The sequence below is a fragment of the Cavia porcellus genome, unplaced genomic scaffold (genome assembly GCF_034190915.1).
Source record: "Cavia porcellus strain 051 isolate PalLab524CR breed Dunkin Hartley unplaced genomic scaffold, mCavPor4.1 scaffold_27, whole genome shotgun sequence".
Lineage (NCBI taxonomy): Eukaryota > Metazoa > Chordata > Mammalia > Rodentia > Caviidae > Cavia > Cavia porcellus.
The window spans coordinates 820,743-840,235 of NW_026947510.1; the positions used below are offsets into that span (position 1 = coordinate 820,743).

Genomic DNA, 19,493 nt, shown 5'->3' on the forward strand with positions numbered 1-19,493 from the left:
CCAGGGATCGAACTGATGATTACATGATTGCAAGGCAGGTGCTTATGCCGCTGAGCTAAATCCCCAGCCCCAGCATGTTGTTTCTTCCTCACGGTCCATACGGCTGCGGGCAGGAAGGGTGGCTTGTGTGTGCTGTGGTATTGTGTTGGCAGAGGAAGTGGTCTTTGCTCACGGTGTTTGTACCTGAAGCAGCCCAGCTCTCGCAGGTACTGGTGAGAGGAAGTGATAACAGGAAGTCGAGTGGGTATCTCTCACAGCAAACAGCTCAGACTTTCTCAGGCCTCCCACGCTGCCTCCTTGCTGGTCCCTAGCCTGCTTCGTTCTGTCCCTGGGGACGTGCCCAGATAAGGCCTCTAGCATACAACTCCTTTCCCCGCCCTTGCCCGCTGTTTGCTAGGGAGTTCCACTGCTGACCCAGCATATTGTAGCAATGAGTAAGAGGAGATGCCCGTCTTGCTGATGGAGTGAGGATTTACAGGTTTCCTGCAATTCTAGCAACCATCTGAAGGAGCAGGACTCAATTACAGCTCAGGGCTACATGCAGCAACACAGACCGAGCCCTGGTTTGCCTCTGAGGACTTGCGTTTCACAACTTCAAACACTTTGCAAATAGGAACAGCTGTGACTCGGGATAGGCCTAAGTTAGAACCAGCAATGAAAGACAGGGAATGGAGAAGCTTTGCCTCAGTAGACTCAAGGAGCTTTTATTTTGACACAGTTCTGTTTGTGAGGGCTGGCCCTGTCCCCGCCTGGGCCTGCTGTCCTTCACCTTTTCCTCTGCTTCTTTTAGTTCTTTTTTCCTACCACCTACCTCAGATGTGGCCCTTTAATGTCAGCTCCACCCAGATGTTCTGGCTTCCTGTTGCCCCTCACCTCTTCCCCTTCTCTGCCTTGATCAGTGGCCCAAGGCACACAGTGCAGAAAGATGGAGCCTGCTCAGGGCCAGGGCCCGCCCTCAGTTCTGGCACCTCCTGAAGGCCTTCCCAGCTGTGCTGTGGTGATGCTGGAGAACAAGGTCATGCTGAGCCTGGAGAGTGGCTACTCCGAATGCTTCAGGGTCTTGAAAAACTTTGTTGAAGAAGCTAAGAAAAAACAGGGAACAGGGTAGAATTCACTTGGGGTCACCCTAACAGCAAGAGGCTGTCTGGGATGGCTGGTGGCAGGGGCATCTGCAACACAGGTGTCTGAGTTGCATCCCTGTCTGGATGGGGTTAGTGCTCAGAGGGAGCTGATCTACAGGTCAGGTGGGTCAGAAGTCGGAGCTCAGGACTTGGGCACTCACCTTGCCGTCTCTGAAGCCACAGGAACAACAGTGCAAGCAGGAAGATGCAGCTGGCAAGGAGGACTCCGATGACCATTTCCCACTCTGTAGGGAGAGCAGCAGAGGCAGGGCTCATCCCCTGTGCTGAGCAAGGTGTGTGTGCGTGTGTGTGCGTGTGCGTGTGCGTGTATGTGTACACCCTGGGGAGGAGCCGGAGCTGTGCACACAGTACTCGTTCATGAGTAGGCACCAGGTGTTCCTGTTACACACACTCCTGCCTCTTCCCTCATGACGGCATCTCAGAAACTGCTTGTGAGAGGCTCAGAGTTGTCAGTCACTGACAGTTAAACTGAACTTGACAAATAACTCGGAACATTGATGCAAAGTCCAGTTTTGGAGAAATGCACTCTAGTGAGCAACCTGATACTGCCCCATGTTCCTGGACGCCTGTCTTCTGAGGTGCAGATCCTTTCTTTTGTGTCCCCTTTCAGCAGCATCCAGTGGCTTTCAGGGTGACATTCCATTTTTAAGGCCCATTGAGATTACAAGGTTTGAGCCTATAAAGGGAGTCAAATTGCCTGTTTTTCTCTTTTACCACTTACTGGTAGGTAACCTGGCACATTATTTAACATCTGTGAATGCCAGCTTCCTGGAGTTGCACACTACGGTGCACACTTCAGGTCCCTGCTACTTGGGAGGTTGAGGTGGAAGATGACTTGAGCCCAGGAGTTTAAGGCCAACCTGAGCAACATAGTGAGATCCTGTCTCAAAAAATAAGTGAAATGGGGCCAGGAATGGTGGCTCATGCCTGTAATCCCAGCACTTGGGAAGCTGAGGCAGGTGGATCGTTGCAAACTTGAGACCAGCCTGGGCTACAAAGTGAGCCCCAGGCCAGCCTGAACCGCATAGTGAGACCCTTTTTCAAGACAAAAAAAAGTGAAATGGAAGATTATACTTAAAATATAAGTGCTTAATATAGTATTCAATTCATGTTTAATAAATACAATTATGTCTAAAGTTTCAAGCTTCTTTCTTCACATTACTCTTGGCTCTACTTGTACTAAACGACTTGCAGTTCCTTAAGTTTTCTGCATGTATTTTACAATTTGATCTTTCCATTTGCTGTTCTTTCCATCTGACAGTGTCCCTTCCCCTCAGCTGGCCACCTGCAGTGTCCCCCACTGCCTCCCTAGTTTCATCTCAGAGTGGGACTAAGCTTCTGGAGGGCAGGATCAGGAGCCCATCCATCTTGACTTTCCCACCCACAGTGCCTGGCCTTCTGAAGGCTGAGGTGGAACATGTGGGGGAAGCTGTTGCTTTGGGAAAGCCAGAACAGGGCAGGAACATGAAAAGGCTGGGACTGGCTAAGCACGTGGGTAGCAGCACAGGGCTACAGACAGCTGGGGGCAGGAGCTCCAGGAGCCCATACACAAGGTAGGACGAGGAGGACATATTCAGTACCTGCATTTGGTACAATCCTGGTGCTGACTGTGAGCGGCTGCTCCAGGGAGATGTGGGTAACCTGGCAGGTGTAAGTGGCACCTGTCGGGCCGGGGTCTGCAATCAGGTAGGAGGAAATGCTGTAGGTGCCTGCCATGCTTTGCCTGAGGCTGGAGAAGGAGGCACCAGAGACTTGGACTGGGGCTCTGCTCTCCTCTTCTCGGATCCATGTGACCACCACATCCAGAGGATAATAGCCAGTGACTTTGCAGGTGAGGGTGGGCAGTGGGGCACTGTCTGCCAAGCTCAGCTCTACCTTGGGGGAAGCTAGGAAAAGAATGAGGGATAAGAATCGTGAGGGGTCCAACTGGGGTCAACAGGGGAGTCTGAGCCTGAAGCCACTGAGGGAGGATATGGAGGCCACAGTTTCTTCAGTGTTGTTCCAAGGGGTGGAAGTGTGAGGGGTGTCCTTAGATGCTGGCTGTAATTACCTTTTCTGGGAAGGTCACAGAAATGGCTTTTCTCTTCCTCTATTTTTGGCAATATAGGAGTGAAACCTCGGGCCTCACTTACGTTGGGCAAGGGCTCCACTGCTGAGCTACACCCCCAGCCCCTGGACTTGCTTCTTGTCACTACAAGTTGGTAGCTTTAAAGGAAATCAGAGGTAAAATTTTCCTCTTGGTCAGAATTATTCCCTCCACCCCTTCTTTGTCCCCTGCTGCTTCTAAGGATGTGGTGCAAAAGGACTGGGGTGATTGCAGGTGGCTGGCCAGGGCAGGACAGCAGGATCCTGGCTAGATAGCTCCTGGTGGAGTTATGTGGGGACCCAGGAGACACTTATTTGAGGCCATCTGTCTGCTACAATGAATGTGGCATGTAGCCAGGGAAGTGTGGCCTGCCTCAGGAGATGCCCTTGTATTTGCATCATATTGCCCTCATATTTTCCCATCTGGGAAACAATCCTAACAGGTGTTTACCCCACCCCCCCCACCTTGACCAAGCCTTGGCCTCACCTTGGATGTTGAGCTGGATGTTTTGCTGAGCTTGGTACAGAGAGGTAGTAATCTGGCAAATGTAGGTACCCTCATCCTTCAGACTGAGGCTGGGCAGGGTGAGGGAGGCGTCCCCTGCCCTGAGTAGCTGCTCGGGCTGTAGGCTGGCTCCCTCCCGCTTGGCCTGCCCCTGCCCTGTTTTCCATTTGTATACTAGCTGGCCACTGCCCTGGTGCTGCAGCCGCCAGTCCACGCTGAGGAGGTCCAGGCCTGGTGCCATCGAGAAGACACAGTCCAGGGAAGCTGAAGAGCCCAGTAGGAAATTCAGGGATTGGGACACTGTTGTCACCTGGAACTCCACTGTAGGAACAAAAGGGGTGGCTTGTGGGTTGCTTCCTTCTCAACGTCACCTGGTGTCTCAGCTCTGGGTGGACACTGGCCCTGCCCCCTGCCCTGGACAGTGAAGCTAGTTCTAGCTCATTTCCCATCAGCTGAGACCACAAAGATTTGGGGCCTGGAAGAAGGGCGTAGTGCACAGGGATCACTTATATCTTAGATTATCTGATGAAAGGGATGGATTGCTCTCCGGGAAAGATAAACAGTAGGCAACATTAGGGGTTCTCCTCTGCCACTTTCAAATTCATGCTATTACTGTTGGCCCTCAGGGAGGCACCACCAGCGCAGTTGCAAAGTTCCGGAATCCCGGCTCTTCTGCTTGCTAGTTGTATGATTATTACAAGGTCCTCAGTGTGGCAAGCCTCATCTGCTCAAGCAAGGCTGCTGTGAATGAAGACTGTGGCAAGTTAAAAGGCACACACTGTTGGTATTTGTCCTAGACCTGCTTGACCTAAATCAGTCATGAGGAAATTAAGTCACACAAACAGAAAAAGTGGCATATTCTACAGGACAACTAGCCTGTACTCTTCAAAAATGTCAAGACCAAGCCGGGTGTGGTGCCACATGCCTCCAACCCCAGCACTCTGGGAGACTGAGGCAGGAAGACTGCAAGTTCAAGCTGAAACTGGGGCAACCTAGTGAGTTAGCAAGAGACCCTGTCTCAAAATTTAAAAAGGACTGGGATGTATCTGTAGGCCCTGTGTTCAGTTTCCAGTAGGAAGAGGAATGAAGAAAAGATGGAAAAAAGAGGGGAAGAGGAAGGCAAGACAGGTTGGGGATGTAGCTCTGTGGAAGGCCGTGGGTTCAAGCCCCAGTACCACCACCACCACCACCAATAAGTCAGTGCTATAAAAGACTGGTCTAGACTGATGAACAGAAAAAAAAAAAAATGCAATGCATGATCTTTGTTTGAATCCTGGATTTAAAAAAAGAAAAAGGGCCAGGGATATAGCTCTGGCATAAGCACCTGTCTGGCAAGCACAAGGTCCTGGCTTCAGTTCCTGGTACCAAAAAAAGAGAAATATGTGTAAAAAAAAAAAAAAAAGAAAAAGCTATAAAAAAGGGGGGGGCAGTTGGAGAACTTTGAATTTGGGTATTATATATGAGACTACTATTTTATCAATTTAAATGTACGCTGACTGGAGGTTGGCAGGAGAGCGCCTTATCCCTGATCCTGTTCAAATTGCCAGCAGAGGGTGATGGTAAGGATATAATGCCACCTGACGGTTCATTTTGATATGAAATTCTCTACAGGGTGCACCATGAGTAGACCACGACCCCACCTTGGCGGGCTTCCGAGGTGATGGCTTTGTGATTGTGAAGAATGACCTTGTCCCTCACTAGAAACCTACATAGCACTATTTGGGAATGAAGTGTTGAGATCGTTGAAGTTCAGCTTAATGAAATGTTTCTGCCTAGTATAAATTACTGAATATTATGGCGGCGGTGTAACATGGCGGAAGGCCAAAACAACAGAGCTTTTCACCCTGATAACCACTTCCTCCTCCTTCCCTCTCAGCCCTGATTACAACTTCCTCTTTCACACAAGAAAGTTCCAATTAGTTCCTCACACATCATCAACGCTTGCCCCAAACCCTGCCTCTGGCCAGAGATTATACAACCTTCCGCCCGGTTTCTCTCTGGCCAGAGGAGAAGCCCAGCCCCATGAGTTATATACTTCTGTCCACATCCTCATAAAGACCTTTTTTTCTTGTTTTTTGCTTCTCTATTGTGCCTGAAAAACCTAGCATTCAAGGATAGAGATGGATCTATTTGCATGTTGGAAGAAGCACGGGGGAACAAGCAGAATATTAACTAGTGAATCTCTAGGCAAAGGGGCTATATGGGCTTTATATTATTCTTCCATGTTTTTTGTAGGTTAGAAAAATCTAAAACAGCAGCAATACCAAACCATGTCAGGCTTACATTAGACACTCAGCAGATGTCCTTCTCTCCTTTTCCCTCTCATTTTCCCCCCTTCCCTTGCTCCCTTTCTTTGACAGGGTCAGTCGGGCTGTGTGAGTCCTTAGCTAGTGAGTCCTATCCAAGCTGAGTGCAAGTTGGCCTCAAACTTAAGATCCTCCTGCCTCAGCCTTCTAAGGGTTGAAATTATAGGAATATGCCACCATGCCCAGCTAGTATCCTTTTCTGATGTGGCAGGAGGCATTTAGTTTGGGCCTCAGAAAGGTTAGTGTTCTAACTTTCCAAGGATAGAAGAACAACCCTCTCATCTCTATGTACATGACTGGCAAAATATTGGTTTAGGTGGGCTCTGGAGAAACCTGTCAGCACTTTGTGTGACTTAGGACATGCTGAGTTACAGAGGGCCAGGGCTGGGCGTTACTAACCGAGAAAATGGCTTATGTGCTGCTAAGGTGATAGGAGATAATGAACAATTCTGTGCCTCTGTGCTTTGCTGTAATTACTTTGTAGCACCAGACTAACCTAACTTTTCTCTGGGACAAAACTGGTGCTTCCTCAGTAGGGCTGCAAGGGACAGTGTATGTGAATAGAAAAGCCTTTCGTGACCCATTGGGCCACAGCATCCGGGTGAGATGAAATCATCGCCCTTTGGAGATGATGCACAGCTTTTCTTTGTGCTGAGACCCTCTCTCAACTTGTGGGCCTCCCAGCATTCTCCTCTCTGGATTCAGTATCTGAGCCGACTCATGTCATAAATGGAAGTGGCCTCTGTCCCTTCTATTGCATCTCTTGCCCCTTTAAAGAAACATAATTTTTTTTCCTGCTATTTGCATGTTTGCTTTTTATGTCCTCACCTGTGGTCCGCACAGTCCTCTGGAGGCTCAGGAGCAAGTTCAGTGTGAGCTGCTGGACAGCCCCTTCGTCTGCATCCCTGACGGTCTTCATCACCATGGAGACACTGGGTCCCTGTTTGGATACCTGCACATTGGCCATGAACCAAATGGCTTCGGGTCTGGTCTGGAAAAAGTATTGGGAGATCTCACAGTTCACCACCTTCCCACTGCAGTCAGCGTGGAGCAGGGCTGCAGCCTGCGGAATCTCTACCCCGTTCACTGGGGAGAAAGGGACACACAGAGGCTGGGTTAGGTGGGGGCAGGGACAGGTGGGCTGTCCCAGGGGATGGAGCCCAGAAGGACAGGAACACAGGGTGGATGGCGTTTACCTGAGGCCTCAAAGACAACAAGTGAGTCATCCTTCGCCACTGTGTCCTGTTGGAAGTCAGTGAAGCCTTCCAGAGAACCATCGTCCAGCACTGGCACCTGCTTCAGCACCAGCAAGGCCTTCTTCCTGTTCACATCACTGGCAAAAGCCCTGGGGTGCTCAGCTTCTATTACCAGGACGCATTCTAAGATCACATCCACTGCCCGCAGCTGTCTGTCTGCCACCTGGGACTCTGCAGGGGACATTCTTGGGTGAGCACTGTCTTGCTCAGAAGATTACTCCACACCTGCTTCCCACCTGAATACCTCAAATAGACTCATTGAGCGGTTAGAGTTGTCTTTGGGGTCCTAGGTGTCTCTCTGTGAAAGGTTTTGGCTCCAGATGGAATGCTGTAGCCAGTGAAGCCTTGGAGGCGGAACCAAGGGGCTCTATCTTGAGGTCACCTTTCCCCGCCCCTAGGCAACTTACCTGTGACGCTAAATGAATACCATTTGGCTACCTGTGCATCACTAATGCCCCTTAGGCACCACCCCAAACCTAAGCTACATGTATGCCCCCACACCACATGTCTGGCGGAGAGAATGCCAGACCCTGGAGGTCATGGAGTCTCTCCCCACATTCTTAAAATAAAGGTCACTTTTATTTCATAATTCTTATCTTTTCAGCCGTGCCAAAAATCTATTCGATGGTTCCCTTTTGCACTGAAAATTCTATCACTCTGTTCCAGTATTCTGTCATCTACCTGGCTTGCCATGCTGGGCAAATACTTGGTGTGGATGATGATGATTATTTAATTCTTGGTTTTTTTTTTTTTTTTTTTGAGATAGTCTTACAATGTAGTTCAGGCTGGCCTTGAATTCACTATGTTGCCCAGGCTTGCCTTGAACGCACAGTGATTTTCCTGCCTCACTGCTAGGATTACAGGCCTGTGCCAACATGCCTGGCTTCACTGTGGAAAAAAAAAATTGTGTGTGTGTGGTTTTTTTTTTTTTTTTTTTTTTTTTTGAGACAGAGTCTGGCTATATAGCTCAGGCTGGCCTTGAACTCACCACTCTCCTGCTTCAGTCTGCTAGGATTACAGGTATGTGTCTCTGTGCCGGCTGCTGTGATTTAAAATCCTGAATCAGCCTTGCTCAGAAGAGTTTACACTTTTATTCTAATTACAAAAGAAAGACTGCTTTTCAGCCAGGCTTCTCAGCAAAAACAAGCGAGCAACTGCTATGGGGGAGGAGCCAGGCAGCGCCTTGCCGGTCAGCCACAGCCGTCTCCCAGTTTCCAGCAGCGCCTGAGTCCGCTCTGCACCCAGCCAAATGCGGTGGCCTCCCGCCCTACCCAGAGTCCCCGCCAGAGAGATTTGCTAGGCTGGGGAGTCCGCTCTCAGGCCGGGGCCTTCTCCCCTCTGGGACAGTGGCTCCCCTTCCACTTCCGGAGAGGAGCTCTTTTACCCTTTGTCCTGCGGGGTGCTCAGCCCCGCTCCCCACACCGTGGACTCCTTAACCTGCCGGCCGTGAGCCTCCTGCCTGGTGGTCCTAGAACCGGCCCTAGGGGGCGGCCATCTGGGGGATCGGATCGGAGGCTGCGCTTCGCAGCCAGTTCTCCCGACCAGACTCACCGGTTCCCGCCGCTCCGGACCCAGCCACAGCCACAGCCACAGCCACAGCCACAGCCACGTACAGCAGCAGCCGCCAGCCCCGCTCCGCGCCCATGGGGCTGCTCTCTCTCCTGGGCGGCTGCTGTGCCCACGGCCACCCCCTGCTGCTGGGGACCGGCCTGGGCTGGAGGAGAGCGCTCTCAGGACACCCCTGGCTTGGCCTGTGGGTTCTTCTCAGTTCTCTTTGAACTTCTCTTTCGCTTTCATTTTCCTAGTTACTGGCAAAGCTTGACTATAGCTGCCGGAGGCCTGCGGCTGTTATTCCTCTTTCTTTGAATCCCAGGTCTGCAGTTGGTTTCACCGCGCTCATTTGCTTCGCTAGAGCCCTAGGAAGGTGCGGCTGTAAACTGTGCGGAAGGGGCAGGGGACGCAGCCAGAGCGGAAGCCGAGCGCGGCCGGCCGCTGGCCTCCTTTTCTGCTGGGGCCACGCTCACTCTGTCCCGCCTCAGGCTGGGAGCTGCACTCCGGGGACTGGACCTGCAGAGCGGAGGCTGGGAAGCTTAGGTGCGGGAGGCCATCACTTTTTTTCTCCAATCACATTTTATTGGTACATTTTAGATACACATAATGATCACATTCATCATAGGGAATTTGTAGCTGTACATGATATAACTTGATTGTTTTTCTCCATTTCTCTACCCTCCCTTCAACCCCTCCCCATTTACAAAAAGCTTTGTTTCCATTTTTCCCTTCTCTCTCTCTTTTTTTTACTTTTTCCTTCTTTTCTTTCTCCCTCAGCTCTTCCTTGTTCCCTTTCTATTTGAACATTTTCTTCCTATTTCACAATACCTAATATACATTTTGGTCCTTATTTACACTTTCAGTTTGTCATGTCAGAGAAACACTGCTGTCACTTCTGTTTTGTCCATTTTGTCTTTGTTTTTTTGAGACAGGAATATAGCACTCAGGGCTTTCACCACCAGAAGTGTATTTTACAGCCAGAACCTAGGCCCTCCTGCAGTGCAGGGGCCAGACTTGCTGGGCTCAAGTCCTTGTCACAGCCAGTCTAAGAAGGCACTTTGTCAAGGCAAAAGGTCTTGAGGAAAGAAGAGACTGGAATCCTTCCTGATGTTGCTTTGGATGGCCACCGGAGCAGAGGAGGCCAAAGCTTTCCTGTGGTCAGCCATTCCCTCCTGCCTGACTGGTCAGGGGTAGGAAGGCAGCTCTGGCTTTTGGTGGTCCTCCTGGATGGGAACTGTGTGGCCCTCCTCCTCGCGGGGGCAGCTGTAAGGACAGGGCTCTGTAGACTCCTCTGGGTTTGCTCCTTTGTCTACAGAAGAGTGAAGTGGAGAGAGGAAGTGAAGCAGGAGGACAGTTGCTAAGGAGGGTGAGCTTGGGGCTGCCGAGAAGGTGCCGGAGATGAGGGATGGAAAAGTGGGGACTGGGCTGGTGGAACTGGGGCTGTGGAGGCTTCACAGGGGTTCCAGGTGCGGACAGCGGGGCTGAGGTGGTGGGTGTGGCATAGGGCAAGGATGGAAAGCCTGGGTTCGGTGTCTTACTTGATTGGCATCTTCTCTGTTGGTAGAGAAACAGGGCTCCGCCGAGGGTGAAAACCAGAAGCATTCCGGAGAAGATCATGAAGACACGGACACAGTCTGAGCTGCACAGGGGCCCCTGGGCTGTGAGAGGCAGGGCACACGGGGGCTATGGGGAGTCTGGCCCCGCCCTCCTGTCACCCCTGCCTCTCTCTTCTACCCTGCTGCCCGGTCCCTATCAGTTCTCTGTGTTCCCTCCTCATGGAAGCGTCCTGCCTGACCTCTGCTTTCTCTCTGGGAATGGGGATTAGGGAGAAAGCTCACAAGCCCAGGAGGTGCTGAGAGCTGGCAGCTGCCTGGTTCAGCAGGAGTCTGCATGACCCTGACCTGACCTCCAGCACTTCTGGGAAAATAGCCTGAATGAGCCCCCTAGGACATCCTGGGCTGTAGGCCCATGTACTGCCGGGAAGGCAGGAGCAGGCTGGCCAGGAAGCTGTCTGGGGTGGGTGTGGGAGTGGGGAGCACTGACGGAGGCGTCACCCTTACCCTAAGTGACTGGACACTGGGGACGGGGCCAGAACTTACTCTTGGTGTAAGCTGGGTGGTCAGGTAGAGGGTGTGCGTCTTGGGCAGCAGCGGGAAGAATGGTCAGGCCTGGAAGAGGGTCACACTCGGTGCACTCCGTGTCCCTGCACTGCCAGTCCTGGGGGCAGGCACACTGGGTGTTGGTGGTGACGTTGCAGTTGCGAGTGGAGACACCTGGCAAAAGAGGAAGGGCAGAGGACCCTCAGGCTTCAGCCACCTGCAGGTCCACGTGCTCAGTCCCCACCCCCATTTTAGGCCCACCTCGGGGGACGTGACCCCTTTCCATTCCCTCTGCCGCACCCAGCCCCCACGAGGGCTGCCCTCCCCCGTGGTCACCCATGGCCTTCGCTGTTATTAGGGTTGTTACTAAAAAAGAAAGCTGGTCCATTTCAGAACACTCTTAGGCTCAGAAGTGGAAGCTGCAAAGCAGAAAGAACTTACATCATTTCTTCCATTACTCATGGGTACTTTACTTTCTATTGGAATGTGATGTATATACAGAGAAATACACACATGCATCCTAAGTACAAGCTATAGGTGGGATCGTGCCGTATGGACCTATTTCTGCTGGCTTCTTTTCCTGAACCCCTTGTGTAGTTCATCCCTGGGGCTGACTGGAATTGCAGTGTGTTCGCTCTTGGTGCTGCAGGAACCCATCACCAAGTGACGTTTCCGGATTTCAGCAGTTAGGAATGGTGTTGCTGTGATGTCTGATAGGTTTTGAACTTTACTAGAGAGTTACTGATTATGAATATCCTTTAGGTTTTTTTTTTTTTTTTTTTTTTTTTTTAGACTAGGTCTCACTATGTAGTTACTATGTAGCTTGAGCTGGCCTTGACCTTTCCCAGGCTGGCCTTGAACTTTCAGTAATCCTCCTGCCTCAGCCTCCTGAGTGCTGGGATTACAGACAGGTACCGTTGCACGTGGCTCTTTTGCCTTTAAAATGTGATTTTTACTTCAGTGTGGGAGTCAGGTGCTGGTGGTGATAGGGGGCTCTGGGCTGGACTGGCAGGTGGTTGGGGCTGAGAGAAGGGTGATTCGGAGGACAGCCACACCTGGATGTGGGACAGGCTTGAGCAGGAGCCTCAGGGCTGCACACTCATTGGGACCTTGATGTCTGGGGAGCTATGACAGGTGGAAGAAGGGCCTGGGAAGGGAGGGTGCCAAAGAACACTTTCACTCTAATACTTCCTTTCTTTATGCCTTTTGTCAGGATGTGGGAGAGACAGGTTCTTTCCCATTCTTACCACCCCGTGGCCTCTTCTGAATTCTGACTCTGGGTTGCTATAGAACTTAATGTCTTTGTGGCTGACCAGGCACTGTGAGCCAGCCTGGACAAAGATGCACTGGGGAGGAGTGGGAGATGCCAGGGACAGCGAGAGGATACAAGAGTGGCCGGGTGGGTGGCTCATGAGGCTGTCTGTGGAAAGAGAGGGGCAGGGCTGAGGAAGGTGCAGGGCTCCTCACCGTGGATGAAGTACCCTTGCCTGCAGAGGTGAGTAGCCATTTACCTGTCTAACCTGTGCACAGAAGCCAAAGGAGAGCTGATTTCAGGCACTTCCTCCCCTTAAAGATGCAAACACACACTCAGAGACAGACAGACAGACAGAGACAGAGAGAGACAGAGAGAGAGAAAGAAAGAGACAGAGACAGACAGAGAGAGAATGAAAGTGAGCATGCCAGGTACACTGTGCCATGGTCCCCAGGGTCCTTCTGCCAGGTGCTGCCTTGAGTATCTGGGATCCAAAGCCTGAGTTATTGTAAACCCAAATATCGAGTTCAGTCATTCAAGTATTGTAATCCTCTTTCTAGTTTTCCTCACAATCCAAAAGTTATATTTGTGATCCCATTGAGACATTATTGGAATCCGAGCAAGTTAATTCCAATCTACCATCAACAACCCAACCCACGGCGAGAGTAAAGACACCAAGACATGTTCCAAATTAAGGGCAGCCAAGGGGTCCTAAATCCAATCCTCAGGAGGACATGCAGACAAAGGCCTTGATCCTAGGCCTCTCAGCAGTTATTATCTTGTGAAGAAAGTGGGGGGGTGGCTCAGGGATGAGTGATAGTGAGGATGTCAGGGATTACTGATTAATGAGCTGGCTGGCTAGAATGGCATCTCTATAATTTGCAGAGATAAAGATATGCAGAAGGATCAATTTACATAACCCAATTAAGATAACAGTGGAATTGTTTTGGGGGGCTATCGCTTTGGTTTCTGATATGCAAATTCTTATGTTGTGGGAAGTCATAGCCTCTTATCTTGAGGGTGTACTCAGTGGACATTCCTGGAGCTGTTTGCTCTAACATCTCGCCAGCTCAATCCTGTTGTGGAGAGCACCATGCGAGGTAACAGGACTATCTGATGGAGGTAACAGGACTATCTGATGGCTATAGATCTTGCGTATTAGCACCTCCGCTAGCCTTATTTGTAATGCTCAGAGCCAGTTGAAGAGAAGGAAATACCCTAGCCAGCCTGTTACATATCATTATAAGGAAATGAGTCTCCAAGTATTCAAAATTACAACAATTGTTTTGGATTCAAAAGGAGTCACTGGAGTTGTCTCCCACATGAGTCTCCCAGAGGGGACCTGTGTATAGATTGTGAGCCCAGAATAAGAACAGGGGCCAAGACTGGCTCAGTCCTGGAGGAAAAGGCCTCTGATAGGGCCAGGGATTTAGCTCAGTGGCATCAGCACCTGCCTGGCAAGAGGAAGGTTGTGTTCGATCCCTGGTTAAAAAAAAAAAAAAGCAAAAGCCTTTGACAGAACCTGCAGAGTGAGCCAGGGAGACTGACTAAAAGGCAACCCTGCTGAGGCTGCAGCCAGGAAGAGAAAAAGCATCTGTTGACAATCACAGCTCAAAGCTTTTTGAGAACTGTTTCTCATACATTAATGTTGTTGCTTGAGTGTGTGTGTGTGGTGCTGGGATGGAGTCCAAGACCTTGTGCATGTTTAGTTCACACTTTACCACGGAGCTACAAAATGAAGCTCTTTGATTTGTAGTCACAAAAGTTTTCTTTTGGAAAGAACACAGTGGTAAAAGACCTTGTGGGACCAAACAGTGTACTACTAGGTGGTTTAGTAATTCCAGGGAAGAGGAATGTTGCTAGTTCAAAGGGACCACTTTAAAGCCTGCTGTCGTGTATTCTGACATAATTTCTGAATTTTTAGCTAAGATGAGGAAATAATAAGAGTTCATAACTATAGGTTCCATGTCTCAATCTTAAAAGAGATAAGGTTACGAAATAATAAAAACTCAGTGCACATACATGCTCATCCCCCTCCCCCCCTGCAAATAAAAGACATTTATGCAAATAAACATCGTTACCTCCTGGCTTATATTATTTTCTTAGAAAGATGTATTGGAAGTATTACATAGCTGACTTACAAATACAAAATCTGTGAACACAGTGTTTTATCAGTTGGAAGTTGGTTACTTGTTGAAAATATGGGTCCCAGAGTCACTTCCCTCTTTGCATACACTTTTTTTTTTTCTGTATTGCTCAGGCTGGCCTTGGACTCCTGGGCTCAGGTGACCCTCCTACTTCAGCTTCCTGAGGAGCTAGGATTATAGGCTGGGACTACCATACCAGCCATGTTACTTTCTGTTGTCTGGATCTTATCCCTGGGACCCATCTCACCAGCCCCTTAAACTCTGCTCTTCCCTCTCCTGAGATTATAGATAATCCCACATTGACACCTGCCTTACCGAGAGTACCCAGTACCCAGTCCCTTCCCAGTACTGACCTCCCACTCTGCTTCTCCAGAGCTGGTGTTATTTCCCAGGGTCACCACCCGCACACCCTTCCCTTGTCTCACCTTGACAGTGGCGACAGCTTTCACAGTGGCGCCGGCTGTGGTAGTCTGGAGAGAAGGAAAGACCTGGTTTACACGGGTCACACTGAGCAGCTGTTGAGTGCTGGTCACAATCCTTCACCAGGAATGTCCCTGTGAGCAGAGGACCCAGGGTCAGGCCTGCGGGAGACTGCTCATCCCTCTTCGCGGGGCAATGGGACCGTCACAATATTCCTCTCACCTTTGCAGGTCCTGTCCCCACATACCTGGCCTGCACATCTGGCAGCACAGCTTCTCTGCAGAGCGGTAGTGCCTCTCTGGACAGCTCCTGGGGTCTAGGGCAGTTGAGAGCCCCAGCAGGGTCCCCAGCACACAGAGCCAGCCAGGAGGTGGCCAGACCATGGCTGTCATCCAGAGGGCTGCGCCTGCCTGTTGGTAGCTGACCACTGGGTGCAGGTGCCTCACTGCCCTTCCTGGGCAGCAGCCACGGTTTCCGAGCTGCCCCGCTTCAGTAGCAAGCTGGACTTGGCTGGCAGTCGCAGCTCTGCTGTGGCTGGGTGTTGTTTTTTTTTTTAGCATCCTCTTCCTCCTCCCCTTTTCTGAGTAGCAGGGAGGAGGGTGTTAAAGGGCAAACTGAAACACCCTGTTCTTCAAAGGTATTTCCTCTCCTTGTTTCTCTCTCTCTCTTTCTCTGTTTCTGAGGAGTTTTTACAAAAAATGTGGCCATATGTAGTCGCCCACCTCTCTTATTTGCAAACTTGGACACCCAGATGCCCACTTGACCCCCTGTCTCATTTACTAGCTAATCTGTGTATCTCCCCTCTGCCCTTCTCTATCCCTTCTTTCAGAGATGAGCAGTTCAAAGAAGGAAGGGGAACTGACCTTGAGATCCTCAGACTTTTCTCTGAGAGTCTTGGAGTTGGTTAAACTTTGGAAGCCAGGACCCTCGCTGGAGCTGGCAGCGCTGATGGTCAGACAGCACTGCTATGGCACAGCTGTTGGATGCGCTAAGTTGGACGGCTCAGGGCATACCTAGGCTTGCATGAATCAAGATCTGCTATCAAGGCCGAGAGAGCCTGCTGCAGCGCTGTTTGAAATCAAAGACAAGGGTCTTAGGCTTGTGTCCCTTCGGGTCACACTGTGTGATCTTCATGCCAGCCTGTGACACAGGCACCGCTATTGCTCCCCCTGTGGCCATCTTCACCCTCCCCTCTCTGCTGGTTGGGTTGTCACTGTGTCCTGGAGCACCTAGGCCTCTCCCTTCCCGGACTTGGGCACTTGGATGGTTTCTGTGTGGGTCACCTCTCTCCTGTTTCCCAGTTCTCCTGGGAAGTCTGATGTGGGTCCCTGTGTTCTGCCAACTGGAGAGTGAAGTGTGCCCTCTCTGTCCTTCTCCTGGCAGTGACAGGTGTGGCCTGCTTGTCCTGGGCTCTTTGCGTTTGGGGTTTTGCAGTTGTTTCCACCCTGCTCATGAAATGTCACAGCCCTGTGGTCGCACCTGGTAGATCTGTTAGATCTGTTCTCTCCATCTCACTCTTCAGTTTCCTTTCTCTTCATTTTTTCCACCCTGCCTTCCATAGCCCCTCTACAGCTCCTTAGGGGGGCTCCACTCAAATGTGAAGCCACATACGGTCGCCATGTGGACAGCTGTGGAAAACCATCCTTCTCACTATCTGGTGGGACTTTCTGCAAGATTCCTCCCACCTAGAGTGTAACTTAGGGGCAGGAGGACTTTGCTGTCACTAACAGTCTCACCTCGTTCCTACGTTCTGGTAAATGTCTTCACTGTCAGCCAGGTCTTGTGACGCACAACTGTAATTCCAGCTAATTGGGAAACTAAGGCAGGAGGATCTCAAGTTCAAGGCCGGGCCTGGGCAGTTTAGTAGACCCTGTCTCAAAATAAAAATAAATAAAAAGGGGTGGGGTTTTAGCTCAGTGACAGAGTGCTTGTCTAGCTTGGGTGAGGCCCTGTGTTTAAACTCCAGTACCACAAAGCAAATAAGCAAAACAAAAAAGTCAACATCAAACTAAACTTCTCTGTTGGTCTTATCCCAAGACAGGGAAGGAGAGGGGGTGGCAACAGGTTCTGAGCAAAGGATGAAACCTGAGAGCAGTGACAAGGTAGGGACCTTTGAGGAGAGACGTCCCAGAGGGGACTCAGAGTGCTGAGGGCTGGACCCCAAAGAGCTACCCACCTCACGCCTCCGTTCTGTGGGCTAAGGCCCAGGACTCTGCTGCTTACTACTTCTGGCCTCCAGGAGAACCCTTGGTCAGAGGACAAAAGGTGGGTTTCTAGACTGAGTTCCTGTCTGGGGGACACCCCTGTTGTCCCCAGGCTTGAGGAGAGCAGTCTTCTGACAGTTTCCTTGGATTCATCTTCTATTGCATTCTTTTATAGGTCCAGTCTCTCCATGTGTATGATCTCCCCCAACAAATACTGCACTATTTTTGCATCTGCAAAGACATACCCACAGGACCTCAGGAGCTTTCTCTTTTGAGGACTTTTGTCTATTTATTTTTTTGAGACAGGGCCTCACTATCTAGTTTAGGATGGTCTTGAACTTACCATGTAGGCCGGGCAGGCCTCGAATTCTTAAGGATCCTCCTGTCTCAGTCTCCTTAAGGCTGGGATTATAGGAGTAAGTGATTATGCCTGGCTCTGCTTTCATCACTTTTGAGAAATTCTGACCAAACCTTCAACCTGGACCAGTAACTATGGCCTACCTGGGGTCACCCTCCTGCTTAATCTTGAGACTTGATGTCTCCTGGATTTGCATTAAGGACGTATTGTGGGCAGGGTGGGAAGAAGTGGGGCTGGCCACTGGGATAACTTCTGGGGGCTGTGTGTTGTTGTGCCCACCTCTAGTTCCCAGACTTATATTGGCTGAGGTCTTGTTTGTGACTGTGTCTCCAGGGAATTCCTTATTCCAGAATGCAGCGACACAAGATTTGCTTGAATTTCCTCTATATCAAATGTGAATAGAATGCTAGTAAGTATGGCAGAATTTTCCTTTTTCTTCAGTTTTGAAAACTTGTGATAAAATGCACAAATATAGAATCACAAATTTGAGGCCACTCTGGTCTACAGAAGGAGGCCTTATCTCAAACCAAAACAGAACAGTAATAATGTGCATAGAGTGTGAAAGCTACCATTGTGACTGTTTTTAATTATCCTCTTCAGCTGGGGATTTAGCTCAGCGGCATAAGCGCCTGTCTTGCAAGCAGGCAGTCGTGAGTTCAATCCCTGGTACCGATAAAAAGGAAAAAGCCAAAAAAAAAAAAAAAATAATAATAATTATCCTCTTCAGTGGTGTTAAATGCACCCATGAGGTTGTACCAACATTGTTTCATCCATTTCCATAATTCTGTTTTACAAAATCAAAACTCTAAAGTTAGGCTTAGTTAGAGGCTGGGGAGGTATTGCTTGAGCCTAGGAGCTGAAGTCCAGCCTGGGCAACATGGTAAGGAGGCCCCACTTCAAAAAGCCCCCCAAAACCAAACCAAATCAAATAAAACCCCACAAAAGTCTGTACCTTTAAACAACTAGTGATAAAAGCTATCTATGACAAACCAACTGCCAACATCATACTAAATGGATAAACCTGAAAGCATTCACTCTAAAATCAGGAATTAAGACAAGATGTCCTTTGTCACCATTCTTATTCAGTGTAGTTCTGGAAATATTAGCCAGAGAAATTAGGCAGGAGAAAGGAAAGGAATCAGGATAGGAAAGGAAGACATTAAATTATCATTATTTGCAAATGATGTTATACTCTACATAAAGACGCCAAAAACCTTCTAAAAACTTGTAGATTTAATTCAATAGTGTAGCTGGGTACAAAGTCAACACTCAAAAGTCAGTAGCATTCCTGTATACAAATAACAAACTGTCAGAGAAATTAGGGAAACCACATCTTTTACAATAGCATCCAAAAAAAAAAAAAAAAAAGAAATACTTAGGGATCAATCTAACAAAGGAAGTAAAAGACTTGTATGTTGAAAACTACAGTATTTTGAAAGAGGAGATTAAAGAGGATATCAGAAAGATATCCCTTGTTCTTGGGTAGGAAGAACCAATACAGTGAAAATGGCCATACTTCCAAAATTGTTATACAGATTTAATGCAATCCTGCTTAAAATACGAACAGCAGGCCAGGGATTTAGCTTGGTGGTATAAGTGCCTGCCTGGCAAGCACAAGGATGTGAGTTTGATCCCTGGTACAAAAAACAACAACAACAATAACAAAAAACAAAAAACCCAACAGCCTATCTCACAGAATTAGAGAAAACAATCCTAAAATTCATTTGGAACCTGAAGAGACCTAGGCTAGCAAAAACAAATTCATGGCAATAAAGGCAAGGCAGGAGGCATTACAATCCCTGACTTGAAATACCACAAAGCTGCTGTAATAACGATTTACAATTACAGGTACATATTATCTATGATGAATGCTATCACTAAGTGTATCTAAAATGTACCAATAAAAAAAATCTGCTATGATGTGTATGTTTTGGCAAAAACAAACAAAACCCACCCCCTCAAAAACAAAACAAAGCAAAAAAGCTGGACCTGAGGATCAGTGAAACAGATTAGAAGATGCAGAAATAACCTAAACACTCAACCACACTATGTTTGACAAAGGAGCCAAACACCTTCACTGAAAGAAAGACAGACTCTTTAACAAAATGGTGCTGGAAGAACTGGATTTCTGCAGGCTGAAGATTAAAACTAGACCCCTATCTTTCCTA

At 49.2% G+C, this 19,493-nt stretch overlaps 2 protein-coding genes across 3 annotated transcripts; both read right to left on the minus strand.

Annotated features, from left to right (window-relative positions):
• Positions 1-678: 678 nt before the first annotated feature.
• Positions 679-9,269, minus strand: Tapbpl (TAP binding protein like). Its single transcript, XM_003463284.5, has 7 exons — positions 8,846-9,269; positions 7,235-7,465; positions 6,867-7,124; positions 3,715-4,053; positions 2,723-3,028; positions 1,283-1,366; positions 679-1,082 (listed from the first exon to the last, which is right to left on the minus strand). Exons 1-7 carry the CDS (start codon positions 8,937-8,939, stop codon positions 1,039-1,041), a joined length of 1,356 nt encoding a protein of 451 aa, XP_003463332.2. The 5' UTR covers positions 8,940-9,269; the 3' UTR covers positions 679-1,038.
• Positions 9,270-9,795: 526 nt separating this feature from the next.
• Positions 9,796-15,294, minus strand: Cd27 (CD27 molecule). Of its 2 annotated transcripts, none has more exons than XM_013145143.2 (5): positions 15,011-15,294; positions 14,769-14,813; positions 10,945-11,118; positions 10,384-10,503; positions 9,796-10,154 (listed from the first exon to the last, which is right to left on the minus strand). In XM_013145143.2, the coding sequence occupies exons 1-5, from the start codon at positions 15,153-15,155 to the stop codon at positions 10,030-10,032; spliced, it is 609 nt and encodes a 202-aa protein (XP_013000597.1). In that variant the 5' UTR covers positions 15,156-15,294; the 3' UTR covers positions 9,796-10,029. The 2 variants fall into 2 exon arrangements, with proteins under 2 accessions (XP_013000597.1, XP_003463333.2); XM_003463285.3 differs by having other exon boundaries at positions 14,769-14,897; positions 15,011-15,293.
• Positions 15,295-19,493: the final 4,199 nt, after the last annotated feature.

Excerpts from the sequence above, each read along its gene's own strand:
- Cd27 (XM_003463285.3), bottom strand. The coding sequence starts at position 15,155 with ATGACAGCCATGGTCTGGCCACCTCCTGGCTGGCTCTGTGTGCTGGGG. Across the intron at positions 14,898-15,010 it reads CTGCCAGATGTGCAGGCCAG|GGACATTCCTGGTGAAGGAT; the intron begins GTATGTGGGGAC and ends CTCTGCTCACAG. Across the intron at positions 11,119-14,768 it reads AAGCTGTCGCCACTGTCAAG|GTGTCTCCACTCGCAACTGC; the intron begins GTGAGACAAGGG and ends CTCTTTTGCCAG.
- Tapbpl (XM_003463284.5), bottom strand. The coding sequence starts at position 8,939 with ATGGGCGCGGAGCGGGGCTGGCGGCTGCTGCTGTACGTGGCTGTGGCT. Across the intron at positions 7,466-8,845 it reads GTCCGGAGCGGCGGGAACCG|AGTCCCAGGTGGCAGACAGA; the intron begins GTGAGTCTGGTC and ends TGTCCCCTGCAG. Across the intron at positions 1,083-1,282 it reads GTGGCTTCAGAGACGGCAAG|CTTCTTCAACAAAGTTTTTC; the intron begins GTGAGTGCCCAA and ends GTTTTTTCTTAG.